We start from the raw sequence: 26,162 nt of genomic DNA on the forward strand, positions 1-26,162 counted from the left end.
GAGGCTCCTAACGGAGCCCCCACCACAGACGTGAACAGGCCCTTAGATAATGCCCATAAAAGAAGCTCTATACATACATTATTTTGTAGACATAACCAACTTAATGTAACCAGTTTACCCCCAAGCTCTCCAGCAAACTGTGGAACTCCTCCAAGGTATGGAATAACTGTAGTCTAAGGCTCTGTTCACAATGCCAGTCGATCCCAGTGAATTCCACAGCGTTACGCTTGCTGTCAAAATAATGGAAACTGCTGATTTGCGGCAAAACCACATACTGCTTGGCATTTCGCCGCTACAAATGTCCTTACCCAAAGACAATATAGCTGAACTGCGGTAAACGACCATAGCTGTGCCGTTAATGCAGCCAACAAGGAAGATAATAAATAGCAGGTAGGCATTACTGAAGGCATGGACTTATATAGAATTACTAAGACCACAACTGGACATCTACTTCAAGGAGTTCCACCGACAGCTGAAAGAGAACCTTTCCCCTGCCCAAACATGTGCAGCATGTAATGGGCAGGGCTGCACAAACCCTGGGGCACTTTACATTTTTTTCCTACCCTCTTACGTTATTTAGATATCGGTGCCGTTATATTTGGCGCCCGATATTTAAATAACCCCCTGAACGGTCAATGGGGCGTGTAATGGCAAAGGGGCGCGCAACAGCGGTGTGACACTGTCCAGTCAGCCACGGACAGTGCAACAGCAAGAACAGGACAGAGGAGAGCGTGTGCGCGCTCTCCAGGTCTTGCACTGTCCGTAGCAGTGACACGTCCCCTTGCCAGTTCAGCAGACAAGTACAAGACTGATCTCTCGCGAGAGATCTGCTATCGGCAGACAAGGACAAGACTGAAGAGTGAGAGCGTACGCGCGCGCGCACACACGCTCTCCTCTCCAGCTCTTGCTGTGACACTGTCTGTAGCCGATTGGACAGTGTCACAGCCATGTTACACTCCCCCGTGCCATTACACGCCGCATTGACAGTTCAGGGGGTTATTTAAATATCGGGTCGCCAATATCTAAATAAAGGAGGAGGGTAGAAAAAATAATGTAAAGTGCCCCGGGGTTTGTGCAGCCTGCCCATTACGTGCTGCACATGTATAGGCAGGTGAAAGGTTCTCTTTAATGAATTCAGCCATCCATCTTTCACACATTTCCAGCATGTATCCCATTTTTCATCCATACAACACACAAGCATGTGAAGAATGTGGAATCTGATATGTTTGACATGGAAAAAAAAAACATGACGGCTCCTTTCTATGCATTCATTTTCAACAAAGCAACTAATGACATTTGCTATACATGTAAAGAAGAGAAAAAAAAACTACTATTACCCACATCAGGAATAGAAGGACGATTTTATAAAGCCATACAAAGATCCAAGTAATAAACTAGATTATTTACTAAGTAAAGGACTGGTGGAAATGTGCCAATAATATGGCCATACAGAGAAGGAGTGTATCTAATTACAATTATTTTAAGGAACTCAAATTGTGTGATGTCGGACTAATAATTTGTATTGGGGCCAGTAGCGAGTGTATCTGTCAAAAAACAATAACCAGTGTTTTGTATTTTTTACAGTTAAAGTTGATGGCAGCAGGATCCACCTGTAACAGCCACCCTTTCTTGCAATATACATGGCTTTGTAGTACGAAGAGGACATGCACATGGGAAATTCAAGATTTATTGATTTTATTTTTTTTTAAAGTTATTCACACCCTGCTTAGGTTGCTTTCAAACTGCGTTTGTGGTGTCCATTTTCGCCTGTGCATATATATATACATATATATATATATCCCAATCACCCAACGTTTTGTTAACTTGAGTCTATGGCCAACTGTTACTACTGTATGCCCATAAAGTGGCATGCGAAGATATACGTCAGGAAATCCAAACAACGTATACCTCCGACAGACACTGCAAACGCAGTGTGAGACTAGCTTAATAATAAGGTATACCTCTTCTATGTTGTTTGTAATAGGGCAGCCTGATGTGCGATTCCATACAGAGGCATCCAATAAAAAAAAACACTTATTTTGTTAAATTAAATCTTTTCAACATTGGAGCCTATGGGTGACGGATGCCGCTGTATGCCTATAGAATGCCATCTGTCAGGAAATCCTAACCACGTATACCTCAGACACTGCAAACACAGTGTGAAACCAGCTTAATATTTTGAGAATGTTCAGAATGTACAATTATATAAATAAATAGTAAATACAAAACTTTGATAGGCCATATTCACATTACGTTTGTAGTGCATGTTCAGGGTATACACAGAGAAAATCTCCAGATATATACACTATAGCCTATGGACATGCTCAAAGGGCCTGACATATTTCCAAAGTCTCCTTTTGCTAGACATCAGGTGTATCCCAAAAAATTATTCCAGCGTGTACCCGAAACATGCACCATAAAAAACGTCTACATTATTTGTTTCCATGGGGTTTCATGTATTTTTGACGGCAAGAATTCTGCAGTCTGCAGAGCTATTCTTTCTGAAACCTGAAGGATCTCATTATAATCCAACAGTATCGGTCAGGGTTTTTTGATATTAGTTTGAAAACAGATCCGGAATGGCGGTCATTGCTCTGTCCCTAAACAGAAGCCATGATGTTAATGTAAACAGTGTCTTAATGTATGAAGTTCGGGTCTGTTCACATCTGCATTTAGCATTTCCATTGCACTGCTTCGTCATAGGGGCAGAACAAAAATACCGGAAGTGCCGGATCCGTCACGACGTACACCAACAGTGCCCGAAAGAACTCTGACTTTAACGAATCCCGTCAAGATTCCATCATATTGTGTCGTTTTGCTGGACACAACAGTGCTCCAGCAATCATAAGGGGTCACAGTGGTCGGACCCCCGCCAATCAGACATTAGTGACATATTCTAGCAATGTGCCAATGTTTTTGATGAGACAATACATTTAAATGTGAGAAAGAAATTAGAAGGAAAAGCAAGTGAGAATAAAAAAAAAAAAAAAAGTAAAAAAAAAAATAAAAAAAAAATGAGTCAAGAGCCCAAATTTCATCTGGACATGGCAATAACATATGGTAAGCTGCAAGGTCATGGGATGAAAGAGCAATGTGACCCTGACCTTGCATAGTCAATGGGCGTTTTCCCAGCTGAATCGTGTGTGCCTGGATCTGCCCCATAGATGGCGAGCAGCTCCGCCTGTAGTATCTGCCCGGCTTTTGCTGCCACATGAAGAGGTGTACTTCCCTTTTCCTGGAAAACATTAAAGAGAAACATTACAATTCTAGGACTATTATAGCCATGCAAAAAGTAGGAATTAAAAACAGATGACTAAAAGTTAGGGGGTACATTGATTGTGAAAGTATAAAAAAAGTCAACTCTATCGGGAATTCGTTCACTCCTGATGAATCCTTGTCATAAATTACAAGAACCGCTTGTCTAAAAGAATACAGTATAAAAAAAGCCATTTAAAAGTCGACACGTAGTACTTGTATTGTTTTTCCTCGACTTTCAGAAAAGCCTCATAACATAACCGCAATGTGTGGTCTCTACTCTAAATCCTACACCAAAACAACCAAGTCTTGCCGAAAAACCTAACTTTTCAAAACCATCAGAGAAATAGTGGTCCTGCTGCCCGCTGTAACCGCCACAGCTCTGATTATCTAAACTGTACTACAAAAAAAGTGAAATGAGAACGCTGATTGGTTGACATTGGCAAAGTTTTCTCCAAGACCGTTACATATACACAAATACATAAGGTACTGCATGTTCTTCACGGGGCCACTGGGTACTGAAGTCCTGTTTCTATGGGCCATCAACACTGGGTTACAATGAACACGCACAGAGTGTCCCTGATTGTTAAGAGCTGCCCATACTTTAGGTATGTAAATAAATAATAACCCACTACATCTTGTTATATAACAAATAGAGCCTCTAAATTATGGTAATAAAAAAATAATAAAATATAGAGCCTCTGGCAACACTGGCACTAAATCCTACCCCATCTTAGAAAGTGATGGCATATCGCTAGGATATGCCATCACTATGATCAATGAGGGTCCAACCTCTGGGACGGAGTCTGATCACAGAGCTCGGACTTACACCGATCATACAGTGATGTCATATCCGGTTGTGTTTCATTTGGTATCCATGGGCTTTGTCCTTGAGGAGGATTGTGTGTTTTGGATGGTCACACCACATACCCACTTGGCTACACATGAGCATTTCAATTATTTTAAGAACACACGCAGCAGGTAAAAACACAGTAAACCGTTCTATCAAAAGGACATGTACCTTTGGAGCAGCACGGTCAATCACACAGTTTACATGTAGACGGTCGCTCACTGATATAACAATATAGTAGCAGTGACTAAAGCATTTCTTGTCACTACTCATAATCCTATTTACTTGAAGTGGTTTTAGTCCAAATTACTTAAATATAACACTTTATGTTTAAGTATAGCAACTTACCGGATTAAAAAAATTTGCTTGTGCCCCTAAGGATAAAAGCCGCAGACAGGTCTCCAAATTACCAGTCCTAACACTTGAATGAAGTTGCTAGATAGAAGGCAAAAAATAAAGTGAGTCTTCATAAAGACCGCAGTAAAACAAACATTCACACCAAATGCTGAGCAATGCAGATGAGTCGCCTGTCATTTCTGCCTAAGAGACCCACGCTACAATCTGGTATCCAACTTAAAGAGGCTCTGTCACCAGATTTTGCAGCCCCTATCTGCTATTGCAGCAGATCGGCGCTGCAATGTAGATTACAGTAACGTTTTTATTTTTAAAAAACGAGCATTTTTGGCCAAGTTATGACCATTTTCGTATTTATGTAAATGAGGCTTGCAAAAGTACAACTGGGCGTGTTGAAAAGTAAAAGTACAACTGGGCGTGTATTATGTGCGTACATCGGGGCGTGTTTACTACTTTTACTAGCTGGGCGTTGTGTATAGAAGTGTCATCCACTTCTCTTCACAACGCCCAGCTTCTGGCAGTGCAGCACTGTGACGTCACTCACAGGTCCTGCATCGTGTCGGCACCAGAGGCTACAGATGATTCTGCAGCAGCATCGGCGTTTGCAGGTAAGTCGATGTAGCTACTTACCTGCAAATGCTGATGCTGCTGCAGAATCAAGTGTAGCCTCTGGTGCCGACACTATGCAGGACCTGTGAGTGACGTCACAGTGCTGCACTGCCAGAAGCTGGGCGTTCTGAAGAGAGGTGGATGACACTTCTATACACAACGCCCAGCTAGTAATAGTAGTAAACACGCCCCGATGTACGCACATAATACACGCCCAGTTGTACTTTTACTTTTCAACACGCCCAGTTGTACTTTTGCAAGCCTCATTTGCATAAATACGAAAATGGTCATAACTTGGCCAAAAATGCTCGTTTTTTAAAAATAAAAACGTTACTATAATCTACATTGCAGCGCTGATCTGCTGCAATAGCAGATAGGGGTTGCAAAATCTGGTGACAGAGCCTCTTTAATGTCGGTCTCTAACAATGCTCAGTTCTAACAATGCTCAGTTCTAACAAATTTTACTACGGGCGTGTTCACATCAGCGCCGGCATGGGTTCCGTTAGAACTTTCAGTCGGAGAAACCCATAATCGGAAAGGCAAACGGAAACCATAGCTTCCGTTTGTTTCCATCTTTTTCGCGGAAATAGCGAAGTCGACTGCGCTATTGTTTCCACAAAAATGCAAACCTTACGGAACGTAAACCATTTGCAACGGAAGCGTTACCAAAAATGGAAACCAAATGCAAAGAATCAATGGTAATGCAAACGGAAGCTATGGTTTCCGTTCATGGGTTCCTCCGACGGAAAAGTCTAACGGAACCCATGAATGTAAGGGTGACACTGATGTGAACAGGCCCTAAGCAATTTCGGAAAACATGTTTCCTATAACCAAGACAGCAGGCTCATTGACATTCAGCGGACTACTGACTAATAATCTGCACTGCTGGGAACAGGTCATATTTGGGATCTGGCTTCTGAAGCATCTCTAAAATGTGTTTCTTTAGGACACTGGGTGTAACAGCAAAGCTGAAAACATGAGTACATTTCCTACACAAGAAAAATTACGAAAACCGGACATACGTGAAAGTGTTACATTAAGAAATCTGCTGCCTCCAGAACTTGAAATCAAGGTTCTGGAATGTCTCCACACATATAAATTAATATATTGCAGGACTTTAAAGAGGCTATCCAGTGACCTAAAAACACTCAGGATAGGCCATCAATATCTGACCGGTGGGGGTCCGACTACTGGCACCCCATGCCGATCAGCTGTTTGAAGGGGCGGCGATGGCTGCTTCCCAATCATCGCTTACACCGCTCCGCACTGCAGATCACGTTCGTAGCAGCTGTGCAAAGTATTACAGCTTCCTCCCATTCAGGTCACACGTGGCAGACTGTTCCATTCATCTGTTGAATGGAACATATTTACATTTTTCGCAAAAATTTCTGCAACAAGTCTGCCACACGTGAATATACCCCAACAGGAAACAAAAACAATTATCTGTTCAGGTTCGATGTGAACCGGGAAGCACACTGTACTAATAATTCAACTACAAAGTATGTCAAGAAAGGAATTTCTGAAGTAGCTCAACAATTTTACATCCAAAAATGTTATCGTGGAATTGTGTAAATTGTTGTTCAAAAGTGAACTTTTCCCCTTTAAGGAATTTCAGCCCTGTGTAAAAACAAACTCATTTAGGCGATTTAGCTGCAGCAAGTATTCAGAACAGTCATTTTGCGCATATTATGCTGAATATATTCTTTCACAGATCGCTGAGCCCGAGATCGGAATATTTGCTATAACAAGACAGTACGAGTCAATAGAACGATTACCAATGAGGAAGGTGTTTACCTTACTAAGATCTTTGGCCGTAACACTATCATCATCCCGACAGGGTAAACGGTGAACAAATGCCAGCATTTGATATTTCGCTCTTATAAATTCAGCTTTGTTTGGGCTGTCGGCAAACAAAAAATGTAAATAATAATTTTTTTTTTACAAAGTCACAAAAAACACAATTCGTTCTTCCTTTCTTAGAAGTACCAAGACCGTTCTAGCATTTTAGGACGACATACAAGAGCTGGTGTTTGCGTGGTTTAGTTATAGAACTGCTGCAACTATATGCGCACAAATGTAGTGGTCTTCTATACAGTTGCAGTCAAAGGAAGACCATAAAAGAAATATATACAAGATGTGCGACTCCAACCTCCAAGGCAAATACTTCTATACATTCCAGGAATTACTACAAGCTGGAAATACAATTCCACGCAATAGAAATCTATGGCATAATCAGTATGTAACGATCATCTTTTTTGAGTTATAATCATTGAATACAATATATCCTTTTTTTCCCCCCCCAGGAAACAAAGGGGTTTTCTGGTTTTATATAAAATCAAGCTTAATCACTGTATAAAAGAAAAGTTCCACAACTTTCTAATATTATTCGTTTCAGTTCCTCAGCATTTCAAAATAATTTTGTTTGCCGTCAGTAGATGAGAACACTCCGGTTTACATGCAGATACAGCAAACCCATACCTAGCCCTGCTCTCAGCTGAGAAGTGGATACAATTGTATCCAGTCTGGGGAATTCCCTGTAAGGCTGCGTTCACATCTGCATTGTGGCTTCCGTTCTAGTGTATCCGCCAGAAGACCACAAGAACAGAAGTTAACGTTCACATAAAACAAATAAAAAAAATTGAGGTCAATGGGTTTTATTTTTGCATCAGTTGTGCTCAGTTAAAGAGGCTCTGTCACCACATTAGAAGTGCCCTACCAAGTTATAACCCATTTTAGCTTTATGATAATGACTTTAATAGACAACTAGGTGTGTTTTTACTTTTGACCAAGTGGGTGTTGTACAGAGGAATGTATGACGCTGACCAATCAGCGTCATACACTTCTCCCCATTCATTTACTCTGCACAAAGTGATCTTACTAGATCATGATGTGCAGTCACATACACAAACATTAACGTTACTGAAGTGTCTTGACAGTGAATAGACACCACTTCCAGGACACGATGTCTATTCACAATCCGGACACTTCGGTAACGTTTGTGTGTGACTTACAGCACAGCAAGCGTAATCTCGCGAGATCTCGCTGTAATGACAGCACAGCGTGATCTCTATGTGCTGTGTGAGTAAGTCACACACAAACGTCACCAAAGTGTCGGGATTGTGAATAGACATCGCTTCCTGGTTGGACGCGATGTCGATTTACGGTCAAGACACTTCAGTAACGTTAGTGTGTGTGTATGTGACTGCACATAGTGAACAACGCAGGATCACTATGTGCGGGGCACATGAATGGAGAGAAGTGTATGACTGATTGGTCAGCGTCATACACTTCTCTCCACAACGCCCACTTGGTGAAAAGTAAAACATGCCCAGTTGTCTATTAAGAAAGGCATTAGCATAAAGCTAATATAGGTCATAACTTGGTGAAAATAGATCGTTTTTCGAAATAAAAAAAACCACTGCTGTAATCTACATTACAGCACCGATCACATTATATATGGGATAGGCCACTTATAATGTGGTGACAGAGCCTCTTTAACGTCCCAAGAAGTGACCTGCACTTCTTTTTCGCGGCCCATCGGAACAGAACGCAGTTTTTCCCATTGAAATCAATGGGCAGATGTTTGGAGGCGTTCAGCTTCCGATTTTTCGGCCGTTTACAGCCCGAAAAACGGCCTAAAATAGGCCGTGTGAACATACCCATAGGCTTTGCTTACATCTGCGTCAGGGCTCCGTTCCGACGTTCCGTCAGAGCTTTCCGTCGGAACGGAGCCCCGACTGACACAAACTGAAACCAAAAAGGTTTCCATCTCCATCACCATTGATTTCAATGGTGACGGATCCGGTGACAATGGTTTCAGTTTGTCTCAGTTGTGCAGGGGTTCCGTCGTTTTGACGGGATGAATAGCGTAGTCAACTACGACAGAACGGAGCCCTGACGCAGATGTGAACATAGCCTTATGAATTAAGTTTAACGGACCTGGTTTTTTTTTCTGCACATGCGCAGACTAAAAGTGAAAGCAAGAAAGATGCAAAGATGGATCCGTTAAAAACGGCGTACAACTGATGACAAACTGAAAGAAGTGTCAGTTTTTTTGTTTTGTTATTTTAACGGATGCGGTAAACTGATCAGTCAAAAACAAAACATTTTACCTTCTATTGCATTCAGTCTGGAATCAGTCAGTTTGTTTTTTTTCTTTTTCAACGCATCTGCTAGAACAGCTGCCACAACGCAGATGTGAACGAAGCCTAATCTGGATTTAAGACAGATACATTGTTACAAACCAGAGAGAGTCGTGTAGTTGCTGCTGATGTATTTAATTCAGAGAATTTATGGCAAATTCATTTGATAATTTTTGCCCCTGCCGATCCCAAGAATGAGAGTGCCCAGTGCCCATTCCTGGCAAAGAGACGCACACGTGTGGTCACTCTCCAAAAGACTCAGGTATACAGAAACCACAGCAAATGTTTATTCTGGGAAAACTCCTTTAGTTCTCTATTGCATAAGCCACTTTGTCCATGTGCTGCGCTAGTATGTGCTTGAAGCGGTTGTCCATAATTAAAAGTTTTTTTTCCAATATTCGACAAACCCATTGAGTTTTGAAATAAGTCTAAGGGCTCATGCACAAGGCCATATTAAGGCTCCATACAACCTATGAGTGTATAGGCTCTTACTGTACGGCTTTCACCCAGAGGCAGATCATATCATGCTCCATCTAATGCCGTAAGAACCATAGTCTCCTCTAGAAACATCCCTTGTAGTGGAGAATAGCTCCATACATGTATGGCACCTTACAGAGCATGGTACAACTCCCTACTTGCGGCGTGCACGAGACCATGAAGTGGCTGAATTTATTTGGCTTTTTACGTAATGGAGTACCAACTGTCCCACTTGCTTTAATTTATCTTGAAGGAGGCGTCGATTGTCCAGAGATGCCAATACTAAAACCTGGAGGAGATCTTAACTTATAAAACATAGCCATAAAAGTAGCAGAAAATTGCTTAGACTTACTGCAGTTTATCCTGGGGATTGGCTTTCCGCTTTCCACTCAATATGGATGCCGGGTCCAGCAAAGAATGTTCCCATATTGAATTTGCCCCATTACTATATAAGCTTTGTACCATCTAAATAAAAAAACAAAAATACACTTTATAAGTAAAGTATGGTGTGTATGGCTATGTTCACACAGAGTATTTTGGGGGAGGAATATCTGCCTCAAAATTCCGTTTGGAACTTTGAGGCAGATATTCCTCTCCCTGCACGCCGATTTTCGCGGCAATTATCGCGCCGTTTTTCACCCGCGGCCATTGAGCGCCGCGGGCATAAAACAGCGAGAAATACGCTTTCTCCTGCCTCCCATTGAAGTCAATGGGAGGTCAGAGGCGGAAGCGCCCGAAGATAGGGCATGTCGCTTCTTTTTCCCGCGAGGCAGTTTTACTGTTCGCGGGAAAAAGACGCCGACGCCTCCCATTGAAATCAATGGGAGGCGTTCTCGGGCCGTTTTTGCCGAGTTTTGCGACGCGGTTTCCGCGTCAAAAAACTCGGCAAAATACCCCGTGTGAACATAGCCTTAGTGTATTATAACATTACTGTAAATTCTGGACGAGCAAATAGCTGATGTCACTCATCCCATAACACTCGATATTGGATGAGGAAATGTTTGAAATAACCCTGCTGCCTCAAACAAGAGATAGGAAATGCCCCACAATAACTTAGGACGACAAATTATAGGATTTAGCGAGTGGGGTATACAACCAAAAGCTAAAGCCAGGATTCGGTGTTTTTTTTTTTTTAAATCAACGTTTCCGTCTCTTGTGCCGAAATATAATCCGCCTTTTAATTTAAAAAAAAAAAAAAAAAAAAAAAAAAAAAAAAAAAAAAAAAAAGGGGGTTCCAATTTTATGTAACTTGAGCTTAAATATTACATAATAGAGTTCTGAGAGTTACAAACAGACTGTATTTCTATACTTCACCACTTACAAGATCTGTTTCCGGTCGATGAATGGAAAGATTCATGGTTTACACCCAGAGGCTGAAAACCCTTACAGAACTTAAGGGATTTGTTCATGACGGTGTCTGCCAGAGCGAGAGACCCGGTAAAGTGTTAATGTGCCCCAATGACAACCCTTTTAATACTTTTTATAGCTGATAATTTTCCACAATTATCTAGTCAAAGCAATCCACTATGAGCTAAATACATCAAAATCTGTCTCGTGCCCTGATAGTTTACTACAATTTAATAAGTGTAAGATTACGTTTGCGCAGTTGTTAGAAACTGTTCCATCAGATTTGATGGTAAGATTAGAGCAGCATGCAGCACTTTTCTTGAAACACTGCAGCAATTATTTGGTTTTGCCTATACAGTGCAGCATCGGCTACTATGAAAGAATAACGTAGAAGCTTGTGTATGCCTCATCTATACCGGTTAGTTGATGTGCCTATTTATGGGCTGTCTGCCATCGTGGTTCCTGGTTCCCCTAATGCAGCCTACAATTCCCATGATGCTTCTTGCTTTACAGAGGCAGAGGGGGTGGAATCTCTTTACACTGAACTCGCTCCTGCTCTGAGTCCTAAGTGCAAGAAGTGATAAATGAATGACATAGAACTGCTGTCCCTTAACATTGCAGTGTGTATTCCTATGTGGTGCAGCTTCACACTGCTCTCCCTGCCTTCTGCTTGTGATAGGTTTCTTCATGTCATCTCTTACAAGCAGGAGGAAGGGGAGCGAGGTGTGGACTCTCTGCACACAGTGCACAGGAGACAGTGTGGTCATGTGATCGGGCCAGAGGAAGTGTAGTTCCACGAAACAGGCTGTTGCCCGCTGGGATCATCCTCCCTCACCCCTTGTCTATGGACATTTTATGAGCTGAAATAAATATAGTTTTCTGCAGGATGGTGAATTGCTGCTCCCTTTTAGGATTTTCTTTGTATTGATTTATTACTGCACTCCTGCTCCCTTAGATAGGGCAGAAATTATACCTTCTGCTGCACTCATGGGGGGACATAGAGGAACAAGGAAGGCAGAGCTTGGAGGGGAGGGGTCCAAGTACTGCCAGGAAGGATTTGATAGGTAATGTTATCCTGTAGTTCACAGAAAGTCCTTCGCACAGGTGAAATCACATGACACAGCTGCCCATAATAAAACTGGTTTCAAATGTATGGATGCAACTGAGCTGGGAAGTAACAAAAGATCGTTTTGATTTTTTCTGAGAGCCATAATGTTATTTGTATTTTTCCTTCAACATAGCTATGTTGTGGCTTTTATTCTATGTGGGACATGTGGAACTCTTTTTAACATCACTCTGGAGTAAATGGAATTTAATGATTTAATTTTTAATTCTGTGTTTTTTATTTATTTTATTACATTTTTGTGCATCATTCAATGTGCTGTATAAAGAACATGATAATCTTACTGTACAGGTTAAGATACCAAATGTTTATATATTTTTTTAGTTTTTCAGAATAAAAATATTTTGCAGTGGAATATCACTTTTCCCATCAACTTTCGTTTTCTTGTTTTTAATTTTATTTTTATTTTTTTTGTCCAATTAGGTACTAAAACTTTGAACACCTTTTTTAAAATAATTATTTGCAATGCTCCCGTGTTAAACTGACTGGCAGTCTTTTACCCAGGGCACAATAGGCTCGTGTACATGGTAGGCCTTGGGGCCGGTTTTGGGCTCCCAGTTGCCATGGCAACCAATTGGTACATGGCGAGCGAGTCGTAGGGGCATCGATTTGGCTTACAGAGGGTGCCCCCACACCGCACAGTAAATGCCTTTTTCTAAGAAAATGTAGATAAGCTAATCTTCTCATTTCCACAAAGACTAAAGGGGAATAAACATCACAAAATTTGTAAAGCAATTTCTCCAGAGTAAAACAATACCCCACATGTGGTCATGAATTGCTGTTTGGACACACGGCAGGGCTCAGAAGCTAAAGAGCGCCATTTGGCTTTTAGAGATTACATTTAGCAGGAATGGTTTGCGGAGGCCAGGTCACATTTGCAAAGCTCGAGGGGACAAAACAGTGGAACCCCCCAAAAATCGACTACATTTAGGAAACTATACCCCTTGAGGCATTCATCTAGTGGTGTAGTAAGTATTTTGACCCCTAAGGTGTTTCATAGAATTTATTAGAATTGCACAGTGAAAATTAAAACAATCCCTTTTCTTCAACAAGACGTAGCTTTAGCTCAAAATTATTCATTTTCTCAACAAAGAAAAAAAAAAAAAAAAAAAGAAGAACCCAACATTTGTAAAGCAATTTCTCGGTACAGAAATACCCCATATGTGGTCATAAACTGCTGTTTGGGCACACGGGAGGGCTCAGAAGGGAAGGAGCGCCATTTGGCTTTTGGAGTGCAGATTTTGCTGGATTGGTTTCTGGTCGCTATGTTGCATTTGCAAAGCCCCTGTGGGAACAAAACAGTGGAATCCCCCCAGAAGTGACCACATTTTGGAAACTACACACCTCAAGGTATTTACTAGGTGTGTAGTGAGCATGTGAACCCTTCAGGTGTTTTGCAGAAATTTGTGTGCACTATGTTGCAGAGTGAAAGTTGTTTTTTTCCATAGATATGCCAATATGTGGTGCCCAGCTTGTGCCACCATAACAAGACAGACCGCTCTCTAATTATTATGCGGTTTTTCCCGGTTTTATAAACACCCTAAACGTGGCCCTAATCTTTTGCCTGGACATTTGACAGGGCTCAGGGGTGAAAGAGTACTATGCGAAATCGAGGCCTAAATTTGGCGATTTACAAAGTATTGGTTCACAATTGCAGAGGCTCTGATGTGAAATAACAAAAGAAACCCCTGAGAAGTGACCCCATTTTGGAATAGACACCCCTCAAGGCATTTATTAAGAGGTGTAGTGAGCATTTTCACACCACAGGTCTTTTCCATAAATGATTGCGCTGTGGATGGTGCAAAGTAAAAATGTAAATTTTTCCCAAGATATGCTATTTCAGTGGCAAATATGTCGTGCCCAGCTTGTGCCACTGGAGACACACACCCCAAAAGTTGTTAAAAGGGTTCTCCCGGGTATGGCGATGCGATATATATATATATATATATATATATATATGGAAGTAAACTGCTGTTTGGGCACAGTGTAGGGTTCAGAGGGGAGGGAGCACCATTTTGCTTTCGGAGTGTATATTTGATTGGTAGTAGTTTTGTTTGAGCATTGCTGGTGTTTCCGTTTATGTGGGGGTACATGTAAGCTGGGCAGAGCACATCTGGGGCATAGTCAGGTGGTATAATAATTGGGTTAAAAAAAAAAAAAAAACACTGAAAAATAATCCATAGATGTGTGTTACGCTGTGGAGCAATCCTTTCTGCACAGGCCAGTGTCGCACTGATAAATTACGTCCTTCCTTATCCCCCTTTTGGTCCACACTCCGCATCTTTGCAGTTTGGGGAATTTTGCTGGGAAGTGTTGTCCTGGTATAATACGGGCACCGTCGCTTCCAGCGGATATGTTTGGGCCCTACCCTTCCTGGTTCCTTAATTTTAGGGCCTTGATAATTCGCCTCATGAAACAAAAGAAATGTTTCCCTCGGGCCGCACAACTGTATATTTTTTATTTCCTGACTTACTGGAGCCTTAACTAATTTGATTTTTTCATAGACATAGCGGTATGAGGACGGTTTCTTTGCAGGACAAGCTATAGTTTTTATTGGTACCACTTTGGGGTACATGCGACTTTTTGATCACTTTTTATCCTATTTTTTGGGAGGCAGGGTGACCAAAAAAACCGCAATTCTGGCAACGTTTTTATACACAGCTTTCACCACGCGTTATAAACTACATGTTAACTTTATTCTGCGGTCAGTCCGATTGCGGCGATACCTAATTTATAGCACTTTGTGTTTAACAACTTTTTGCACAATAAAATTACTTTTGTAAAAAGAATGTATTTTTTTCTGTCGCCAAATTGTGAGAACCATAATGGTTTAATTTTTTCATCAACGGAGCTGTATGAGGGCTTGTTTTTTGCGAGACGAACTATAGTTTTTATAGGTACCATTTCTGGATACATGCGACTTTGATCCCTTTTTATTCCAATATTTGTAGGGCAAAGTGACCAAAAAACAAATTCTGGTATAGATTTTTAAGTTTCTTTTTTACGCGGCTCACCGGATAGAATAAATAACATAATACTTTTATAGTTCAGGCTTTTACAGACACGGCGATACCAAATATGTATGGTTTATTTCTTTTTTTTCAATAATAAAGGACTTAAGGGAAAAAGGGCGATTGGGTTTTATTTTATTACTTGAAAATTATATGTTTTAAGACTTTCTTTTTACACTTTTTTTTCAAGTCCCACTAGGGGACTTGAAGGTCCAACGGTCAGAATTTTTTTTCTAATACATTGCACTACCTATCTAGGGCAATGTATTAGCTGTCAGTCATTCACTGACAGCAAGCCGATTGGGCTTCGCCTCCCGATGGAGCCTAATCGGCTTCCGTAATGGCAGAGCAGGAGGCCATTGTTAGGTCTTCTGTTGCCATAGCAGCAGTAGCCAGTCCTGATTGCATGGCAGGGCTACCGATCTGCTAGCAACCTCTAAGATGCAGCAATCGCTGCATCTAAGGGTTTAATGGCAGGAATCGGAGGTAGCTCCGGTTCCTGCCGTTACAGGTGGATGTCAGATGCAACATACTGTGGACATCCACCGCTGAGCCAGTGCCATCTTGCAGTCAGCTATGGAAGCCTTTCAGGCTCAGCCGCTGGGCGGGTCCTGGAAGGCTTCCGTGCTAGTCATAACGGGAGGCCAGTATTAGGCCTCCGGTTGCCATTGCAGTCTCTGGAAACCCCTGCAATTTCATTGCTGGGGTTCCGATGAGCTGCAAACAACTTAAATGTAGCAATCGCTTTTGACCGCTGCATTTAAGGGGTTAATGGCGGGGATCTAAGCTAATTTCGGTCCCTGCCAGTACAGCCAGAGGTCAGCTGTAATACACCGCTGACATCCGGCGATGATGGCCCCGACTCCGCTTCTGAGCTGGTGTCCACCATTTGTCGTATGGATATGGCAAAAATCGGGAAGCACTAGCTTTCCATGACGTATCCATACGGCAAATGTCGGGAAGGGGTTAAAAAAAATACAACTCGGCCCGCCCTCATATGGCTACAACGGTGGAAAAATAAAAAGTAATGGCTCTCTGAATGCGATTAACTCCTTAACGCCGAAGGACGGATATATCCGTCCTCAGCAGCTGCTAGTTCGCGCAGGAGGACGGATATATCCGTGCTGTGATGGCGCGGGTACTGAGACTGTACCCACGCGATCAGCGGCAGGAGCACGGCTGTTATACACAGCCTGGCTCCTGCTGCAACTGCCGGAATCGAAGCGCGCTCCGATTCCGGCAGTTTAACCCATTAAATGCCGCGGTCACTAGTGACAGCGGCATTTAATGTGTTTGACAGAGGGAGGGAGCCTATTCCCACCGCTCACCGTTAAATGCGAATACTTTGCCTGCATAAATGTTTAACGGCAGGATTTTCAGATAACAAAATACTGTAGATCTATGAGGCATAAAGAAAGACTGCACCTTCACAAAGGTCCACACTCCCCATGGGCTCTAATCCAGTCAGGGTTATGCAAGGTTCTTATGGCAACTGCAGTTTCTTTCCAGACTCGAAAAAACATAGAATAAAGATCACACAGACTAGCACTGCCTGAGCTTAACAGCGCTCACCAGAAAACCTGGCCATTACCTGTAGCAGGGTAGGAGGCCATGGCGTGTGCTTAAGATGCCTCACTTGAGAGATATGTCGCCCCAGGCTCCGATGTACACTACAGCACTCATCACATATCAGAACTCCTCTATTAATCGATGCCCAGCGAGGATCTGCAAATAAAAACAAAACATGCAGTAGTACATGCTTCAAAGTAATCAAACACAAAAGGGGTTCCCAGGTACTGTACATACAGGAAATTTAGGGTCCTGCGGAATTGCTTCCATGATTTGTACAGCTCAGGCTTATTCGAGTAGACGTATTCATTGTCCTTCGTTTATTAAACCCATACTACACATTGGCAGATAAAATAAAAGCAAGACCAACTGTCCTAAACTAAACCGCTATGTGATATTGCCAAGTCCTCAACTATAAAAAAAACAAACATTAAATTAAGTTACATTTAACTGGTTCCCGACCGCTGGATGTATTTTTACACCATAGACTTTTTACGGCGTGGGTTTTAACTTGCTGCCCGCGCGATCGGGCAGCTGAATGTCGGGTCTCCGGCTGTCAGTGACTGCCGGGGACCCTGAGGAGAGGATAGAAGCAGCTTTTGCTGCTTCTGTCTTCTCCGATCTCTTGTACACAGCGCTCAATGAACGCTGTGTATAGGAATAGAGACAGCAGCAGCGGCGCTCTCTCTATTGCTCCCGGTGTTCATGTGACTGGTCACATGATCGCCGGGTGCCGTTACTGACAGACTGCTGCTGGGTCTAACTAGACCCAGCACAGCCCTATTAGTGACAATCGTCACTATGAGAGGGCTGATTTCCCCTGTAACTGGGGCTGGTGTAAAAGAAAGAAAAAATATATATATAAAGTTCCCCAAAGGTCTTTTTATAAAAAAAGTAAAATGCAAAAAAACTTTCCCCCCCCGCCAATCATTGTTCTAACGCTAGAGCGGACCCCATTACCCGAATATAGACATGTAATATATTAAAATTTACGGTAGACAATGACGATCACAAATAAAAAGGTCTATTTTAGGGTAAAACTATGTTATTACCAAAAAAAAATAGCTGAAACGTAAAAAAGCTTATTTTTTTTACTATTATTTTAAAATTTTATGAATAAAAATTCTAAAATAGCAAAAAAGGTGTGTATAAAAAGGATAAAAAAAGAAACCTGCATTGTCTACGGAAAAAAACGTTGCAAAAATCACGTCGTTAGCCCAACAAATAAAAAAGTTATAGCCATTTAACGAACATGTGCTAAAAATTGCTATAAACTGTAGCCTGAAGGCGCAAAATAGCCCGGTCCTGAACTGGTTAAAAGTGTAGCTAAACGTTTGACATGTCAGAAGTTTTGATTGGTGGGGGTGCGAGCACTGAGACCCCCACCAATCGCTAGAACGAAGCAGCCTTCGTGTGGGCGCTTAGTGTGTGTTCGGCTTTTTCCAGAAAGACGATGTATTGGTGTACAGGCTCAGACTGTCTATTGAGTCCGTACTCCGTATTTCCGGGAAAAGCCGAACAGACACGAAGCGGCTGAGCACTCACACGAGGGATTCAGCTGCTTCGTTCTAGCGATTGGTGGGACCCCCACCAATCCAAACATCTGACATGTCACTATGAAAGGTCAGAAGTTTGTCAAACGTTTAGCTACACTTTAAGGCACCTTCTCCACCCAAAGAATACAGCTCTAATGAATTTGTTTGCGTTGCAGAGCTGCTCTTCATACGGTAGTGCTTATTCGCATGTCGCGGGATAGTCAAGTTTCTTTGCTTTGATTTTCAAAAAAATAAAAGGAGCTCTAGATACATTCCCTTCAAGGTTGTTCTTAGCAGGAAATCCAGAGCCAGCTTCATGAACACATCCTAGCAACTGTGTGTTGGCACGTGTTTCCCCTTACCCTTGAGATTGTGTAGCAAGTTCTGAAACAAGAGGAAGTTGATAATACGAGACGCTATGCTTGCAAAAATAAATAAAAAAAAGCAGCAATATACAGTAAGTTACAAATGAATGTATTAAATCAGGAGTATACAGGTACTGCATTGGGCAAAGTTCCCAGCAGAACATGGGTTATACATAAGCCGTAAAAGGTTCATGATAAAGATCTACCGTTTCTACAAAAATTAGATAGTCACTGGCTGATAAAAAGTCCAGCAACTCATTCGGATGTTGCCCATACATACTTGCCCTGATATGTATGATCAGCTGGTGCACTTATGTGAAGGACTATAGGAAGACGCAAATTACAGTGGTTTCAAATGACAGCTGCCTGCTGACTTGACTGCATTATACACAATCTCAAGAGGAGGATTTCATCAAGTGGTTTCTAGCGGCATGGCTGAGAGCCAGGAAACAGGAATAGATGCCAATAGGGTACAACATACACACAGCAAATGTAATTGCTTTGGACAGTACAAGGACAAAAACAATGACAAGGACAAAGGATGAGTCATTCACCAGCGTCCTCCCCTACTGACAAGATGTCAAAACTTAGTGAAAGGACATGAGTTCACAGGATGGATGAGTGCCGTTTTCTGTCTATGTTCTCCTGTTATGCTCTTGATCTCTACTTTCTGGAAACAACAAGTTAGACAAGTTACAGCAGCCATGTTTGGCTAATGTGGAGTTATGATTTTGTCACAGGGTCACATATTCTTCATAGAGTTTATTGAAGCATACTTCCCTCCCCTCTCCGGATCATCTTGCTAGGCTTTACCCTAAAAAGGTTACAAAGTTTGATCTAATCTCCTGGTTTGGGTCATTTTCTCACGGCTAGCCCTCATTTTAGATCATACCCAGGAGGTTTCCATCTCAGCTTCAAGAACTAGAAACAGTTCTATGAAGATCTGCAGATTACACGCATACAGCAAATCTGATCAAGATATGTACCCATCTGACGCACAGACTGTGTGCGAAGATATACATTTCTGAAAAACACACCCTTATAAAGAGATTTGCACAAGATAATTTCAGTCGAGCCATCTGCCAGTTATATCTTCTCTTGCCAGCCCCTGTAGACTATATTGAGTGTAGAATCGCTCACAGTAAAAGCCAATCTGTCAATCACATCAGTGAGGAAGGATAGGAACATTTGTTTCTTTCCTAGCAGCAATGGAGAAACCCAATAATGTCAATAAAAGAGGCTCTGTCACCACATTATAAGTGTCCTATCTCCTACATAAGGAGATGGGCGCTATAATGTAGGTGACAGCAGTGCTTTTTATTTAGAAAAACAATCTGTTTTCACCACGTTAGGAGCGATTTTAGTTTTATGCTAATTATTTTCTTAATGCCCAAGTGGCCGTGTTTTTACTTTAGACCAAGTGGGCGTTGTACAGAGGAGTGTATGACGCTGACCAATCAGCGTAACGCACTTCTCTCGATTCATTTAGTCAGCGCATAGTGACACAGGATTAGAAAAAAAATTAAATAAGTGTTCTTTTTTTTCCTGCAGAAACAGCGCCACATCTGTCCATGGGCTGTATTAGGTATTGCTGCTCATCACTATTCAAGCGAATGGGATAGAACTTCAAAGCACATCCAAAAGGATAGATGTTTCTTATCCTGAACACTCCTTTAACAAGGATAGGGTAAGATCTATACGGTGTTCTTTAAGTTACTATTCTCATTCCTACTAATGGTTATGAGGAGGGAGTGATCCTTAAAGAGACTGTCACCACATTATAAGTGCCCTATCTCCTACATAATGTGATCGGCGCTATAATGTAGATGACAGCAGTGGTTTTTATTTAGAAAAACGATCTATTTTGACCACTTTATGAGCGATTTTTAGCTTTATTGATTTTAGTTTTATGCCAATTATTTTCTTAATGCCCAAGTGGGCGTGGTTTTTACTTTAGACCAAGTGGGCGTTGTACAGAAGGAGAGTATGACGCTGACCAATCAGTGACCAATCAGAATCATGCACTTCTCTCCATTCATTTACACAGCACTAGTGATATAGCTATATCGCTATGTGCAGCCACATACACAAACACCAACATTACTGCAGTGTCCTGACAATGAATATACATTACCTCCAGCCAGGACGTCATGTGTATTCAGAATCCTGACACTTCTGAATCTTTTCTGTGAGATTTCCAGCAAGGCAAACGTAATCTCGTTTTAAATGACAGTTTACATTGTATTCTCGCGAGATTACGTTTGCCTTGCTGGAAATCTCACGGAAAAGATTCAGAAGTGTCAGGATTCTGAATACACATGACGTCCTGGCTGGAGGTAACGTATATTCATTGTCAGGACACTGATATAGCTATATCGCTAGTGCATTGTAAATTAATGGAGAGGATTGGTCACCGATTGGTCAGCGTCATACACTCCTCTATACAACGCCCACTTGGTCTAAATTAAAAACACGCCCACTTGGGCATTAAGAAACGAATTAGAATAAAGCTAAAAATCGCTCAAAGTGGTAAAAATCGTTTTTCTAAATAAAAAGCACTGCTGTCACCTACATTATAGCGCCGATCTCCTTATGTAGGAGATAGGACACTTATAATGTGGTGACAGAGTCTCTTTAACTCATATCCTAGGATAGGCTATCAAAATGTCAACCATTTAAGGTTATTTTAAAGGGATTTACGGCCAATGAAGGTGAAATTTACTATATAGCATTCTGCCCTGCATGGTCTCAGCATGTTCCAGTTCCATATTTCTTTTCAGTCAAAACTTGAGAACGAATGTTTTTAGGGGCAGTTTTTAATCTTTTTAGGATTTTATTTTTTCAGACTGGTTAATTGTGCGCGGGGTGACAAGAAGGGAGTGTCCAGATCCAGAGGGAAATACAGGGGAAATGTTTTTTATATCTGTAAACCATACAGAAAAACATCAGTTTATGGCCAGGTTCTGTTGACTGTTCCTCTAGACATATGAAACATTGCAGTGTGTATGGAGGGCTATGCAATAAAACACCTCAGCAAAAACTATGATAAAAACATAAAAAGTAAACCCGCCAGATCACGGTGGGCGTCTTCCTCAACAAGAATGATTTTAAACAGGTCTACATGCAACAAAGAGTCAGGCATTATAAAATTTATTTTTCGGTGATGGTTTATGTATTCAGGCTTGTCCAGACGGAAAAGAATTGCTGCGTATTTTCCGTCCGGAATTGCAGACGGAAAACACTCAGCAGAATACAGTAGCAGCAAAGTGGGTGAGATTTAAAGCGAAGGTGTCATGAAATTTATTTTATCATATTGCTTTTAATATGATATTAACAAATTTTAAAATTTCGTCCACACGCTGCGGAAAAATTCAATCCAGAAATTCACCTGCAGTGCTTAATTTTAGTGCTATCGCATGTAAATTCTTGTTGCTTAAAATGGACTGATTTCCTGCGTTTTTCTGATGTACTGCATAATTTGCTGCTGGAATCTCATGGTCTATGCTGGTACTATAGTACGATGCGGATTTGCCGCACATAATACGCATTGTGTGCATTGACCCTTATAGTGTTCAGGGATGGAATAGACTAGAATACAATTTGGTGGCAAACAGACAACTTTAGGGTCACTGAGGCTTTAGTAGCCCAGAAATAAGCTTTCATACACATCAAGGGCTTGTCCACACGTAACGGAATGGATATAGAAAGTTTCTGCAGAAATTCCAGAAAAACTAGGAGTTCCGCTGCGTTTTTTACTGCAGAAAATGGTGCGGACTTTGCTGCGTTTCTCAGAGGAGATGTCACCGTCTCCCAACATGGAGAAAAACGCATCAAAATCCGCAGGTCAATTTCTGTTCGGAAATTTTACGCAGTGTATGGATGAGATTTGTTAAATCTCTCCCACTTTGCGGCTACTGTGTTCTGCTGCGTATAATCCGTCCGGCTATGTTCACACGGGGTATTTTACCGAGTTTTTTGACGCGGAAACCGCGTCGCAAAACTCGGCAGAAACGGCCCGAGAACGCCTCCCATTGATTTCAATGGGAGGCGTCGGCGTCTTTTTCCCGCGAGCAGTAAAACTGCCTTGCGGGAAAAAGAAGCGACATGCCCTATCTTCGGGCGCTTCCGCCTCCGACCTCCCATTGACTTCGCTCAATGGCCGCAGGCGAAAAACGGCGCGATAATTGCCGCAAAAAAATCGGCGTGCAGGGAGAGGAATATCTGCCTCAAAGTTCCAAACGGAATTTTGAGGCAGATATTGCTCCCCCAAAATACTCCGTGTGAACATAGCCTAAAGCAGCTCTTCAGTTTTAGGTCTCCACAGAAAAGCACCATGTATCTCAGCTTCCCAAACCCCAATCCATTGAAGTAAACCTACGCACAGGTGTGGCACTGTTTGGCATCCCATTCCAAAACCATGAGTGTTTATAGGGAGTTGGGCCCCCTTATCGCAGCTATAGCAGTCTCCACTATTCTGGGAAGGCTTTCCACCAGATTTTGGAGTGTCTGAGAATTTTTGCCCATACACCCAAAATAACTTTTGTGAGGTCAGACAGGGAGATTGGACAGGAAGGTCTGAATCGCAATTGGCGTTCCAATTCATCCTAAAGGGGTTTGATAAAGCGGAGGTTAGTGTTCTGTGTAGGCAACTCCAGTTCCTTCACAGCTAACTCATCAGACCAAGGCGGGAATTTAGCAAGCATCAAACGCCAGTTTTCTGGTGTAGAAAAGTTGAAAAGGGCCCAAGAGTCACTATTAGCGTTGAAAATTTCGACTTTTGGCCATTTTACACCAGCCTTGATACTTTTGTAAAAAAAACTTCACTGGTGTTGAGTGCTGTATCATGTATAAGGCCCTAAAAAAAGAAAAAATTAAAGGAGAAGAGGCAGCACTCCATGTCTACATTTGGGAATCCACAAGTCGGATCCCTGGAGGATTTGTTCTACTGTGCTGCCCATATCTTTTCTGTTTGGACATACAAGGCCCTGGCGCTTGCTGAGGAAGCCTGAGGGGAGAAACGAAGAAAAGCAGTAAGAAGAGTAACAAATGGCGCACACAGGCCATTATCCCTCCTCCAGCAAATTTGACAGTAGGAACTATGCATTCCGGTAGGTAGCGATTTCCAGGCATCCAGCAAACCCAGATTCATCCATCAGACTGCCAGATAGTGAAACGCGTTTCCACCGCTCCAGAGTCCAGTGGTGGTAAGGTTCACAACATTCCAGCCGACACTTGCCATTGGGCCTGGTGATCTTAAGCTTCTATGCAGCTGCTCAGCCATGAAAAACTATTTCTCCCGACTCACTGTTCTTCTGCTAATGTTACTTCCAGTGGCAGCTTGAAAATTTGTGGTCAGGATGAAGATAGGCGATTATCACGTGCCACATGATTCAGGACTCAGCGGCTCCGCTCTGAGTTTGTTTGGTGTTCCGCTTTATAGCTGAATGGTTACCCCTTGACGCTTCAATCTCTAGCAGCTCAGAAATGTCACAAACTGACTTGTGGCAAAGGTGGCATCCTATGAAGGGTCACATTTAAAAGCACGGAGCTCTTCGTATGACCCATACTACGATCAATGTTTGTTTATGGAGTCTGCATGGCTGTGTGCTTGATTGTATGTACTGGTTTGCAACGGGTGTGGATACAATATCGGAGCTCAATAATTAGGATAGATGTCCACATACTATTGGCAATATAGAGTAGATTTTGAATGCCATCAGGGTTATTTCCTTCATTTAAATTATTGCCAAGAACTTCATCTTCATAAAAAATGAATTCTTGTGAATATTCCTAAAGTTGACAGATGTTCCTAAACTCGTCAAACCTGTATTTTCAGGTTTGGCTGGACTTGTCTTAACTATGTGCTTGTCTTCAGCAGCTCCCTGGTGGAAATTAGGAGTGCGCATTCCCTGGACATGACATATATAGATATTACATAGAAAAAGGAATCCTATGTATCTATATAACTAAAGCCAGCCGTTTTTTTTGGGGGGGGACGGGACAAGCCACCGCCAGATCTCGGCGGCGGAAGTGGTTTTTGTCCTTTAAGCCCATTTTGACTAGTGTGAAACACACAACATAGTACAAATGGGTATTGGATAAGGAGAATTATTTTTTTTTAAAAGAATAGATGTAGGCTGCTTATAATGTACAGGGGAATTAGGAAGACTGTCACGAATACAACCATGCATTGTCCAAAACTGAAGAGCTATAAACAATAGCATATCTGAAAAGCTTGCGGCGCAACAGAGATTGAATGTGAACAGCAAAACTTCATGTGTAAAGACTTCTGCAATCTTCTTCCTGTCTTGACCAACAATGGGTTTTATGTGCCACTTTTATCTGAAACTAAAACATAAGCCAATAAAAAAATAAAGCTTCTCAATGTAACAGTATGTCCTGTGCTCACTAACAACATACACAATGGGTCGCTCCGGCTGTATTCTGAATAATACAACAGACCTAAAAAGGGCATATTTGTGGCATTTGCTGTCAAAACATGAAGAAAAGACAGCTACTTCCTGTTGTAGTTCTATCTCACCAAGATTTCTGGTGCTCACCAAGCAGACGTTTACATGTATCCGCTCTCAGCAGGGAGCAATACGCTACCAACACAATACACACACTGTAAGGGTCTCACCTCCATCATGTGTTCTTACAACACTTGAGTAGTCCTCATGTCAAAATGTAAAACCAAAGCCATTTCTCATTTCTCTGGTCCTGGGAGAGCTGGGTGATAACAAAAAGGACTACTATTGATGATGCAGAAGCAGTTGTCACCCAGTTTTCTGAATGGCAAATTTGCCTAATGTTATTTCAGCATTATAAACACATAAAAGATATTTACGAATATACATTTAGTTCCAATATTGTGTCGATGCCCCGTTTGGGAACGCAGTCACATGTCTGGAAGTCCTGTAGTTCTGTCTGCCTTGATGATGCGCCGGCGCATACCCACGTGACAAAGCGGTCTCGCACTTCCATGGTGTCAGCGCGTCATCAAAGCATTCGCTTAAGTAAGCCAGCCCCATCTCCGACTGGCATCTCCCAGCAAATGCGCACTATCAGGCTGGGTTCACACACCCTATTTACGGACGTAATTATGGCGTTTTAGCCCCGAATTACGTCCGAAAATACGGCTCCAAAGCGTCAAAAGACAGCGCGTAAAAAAAGACGCCCGCGTCAAAGTAGTGCATGTCACTTCTTGAGACATAATGGAGCAGTTTTCCATTGACTCCATAGAAAAACAGCTCCAATTACGTCAGTAATGGACGCAGCGAAAAACGCCTGAACATGCCATTACGTCTGAAATGCCAGAGCAGTTTTCTCCTGGAAACAGCTCCGTAATTTCAGCCGTAACGGAGGCTGCTGTGTGAACATACCCTAACTGAGCGGGCAGGGATACAGGCCTGTAAAGGAAAAGAAGGGCATGAAGGGAACTGTAGTTTCAGAGTGCTATGAAACTGCTTGTCGCGCCTACCTGAAAGTTTTGTGAGCGGCTACATCAGAAGCGATGAGTATCGCA

The 26,162-nt window shown here is 42.1% G+C and overlaps 1 protein-coding gene across 3 annotated transcripts in view; it reads right to left on the bottom strand.

The window, feature by feature from the left end:
- GIT2 (GIT ArfGAP 2) overlaps positions 1-26,162 on the bottom strand; it is a 117,699-nt gene that overhangs the window by 81,872 nt on the left and 9,665 nt on the right. For all 3 annotated transcript variants that reach the window (XM_075830682.1, XM_075830672.1, XM_075830691.1), the window contains exons 2-6: positions 16,760-16,893; positions 10,040-10,152; positions 6,863-6,968; positions 4,454-4,540; positions 3,105-3,235 (exon numbers count right to left, since the gene is read on the bottom strand). In XM_075830682.1, coding sequence (XP_075686797.1) covers positions 3,105-3,235; positions 4,454-4,540; positions 6,863-6,968; positions 10,040-10,152; positions 16,760-16,893 — 571 coding nt within the window. The remainder of the gene's footprint in view (positions 1-3,104; positions 3,236-4,453; positions 4,541-6,862; positions 6,969-10,039; positions 10,153-16,759; positions 16,894-26,162) is intronic.

The sequence above is a fragment of the Rhinoderma darwinii genome, chromosome 1 (assembly GCF_050947455.1).
Source record: "Rhinoderma darwinii isolate aRhiDar2 chromosome 1, aRhiDar2.hap1, whole genome shotgun sequence".
Classification (NCBI taxonomy): domain Eukaryota; kingdom Metazoa; phylum Chordata; class Amphibia; order Anura; family Rhinodermatidae; genus Rhinoderma; species Rhinoderma darwinii.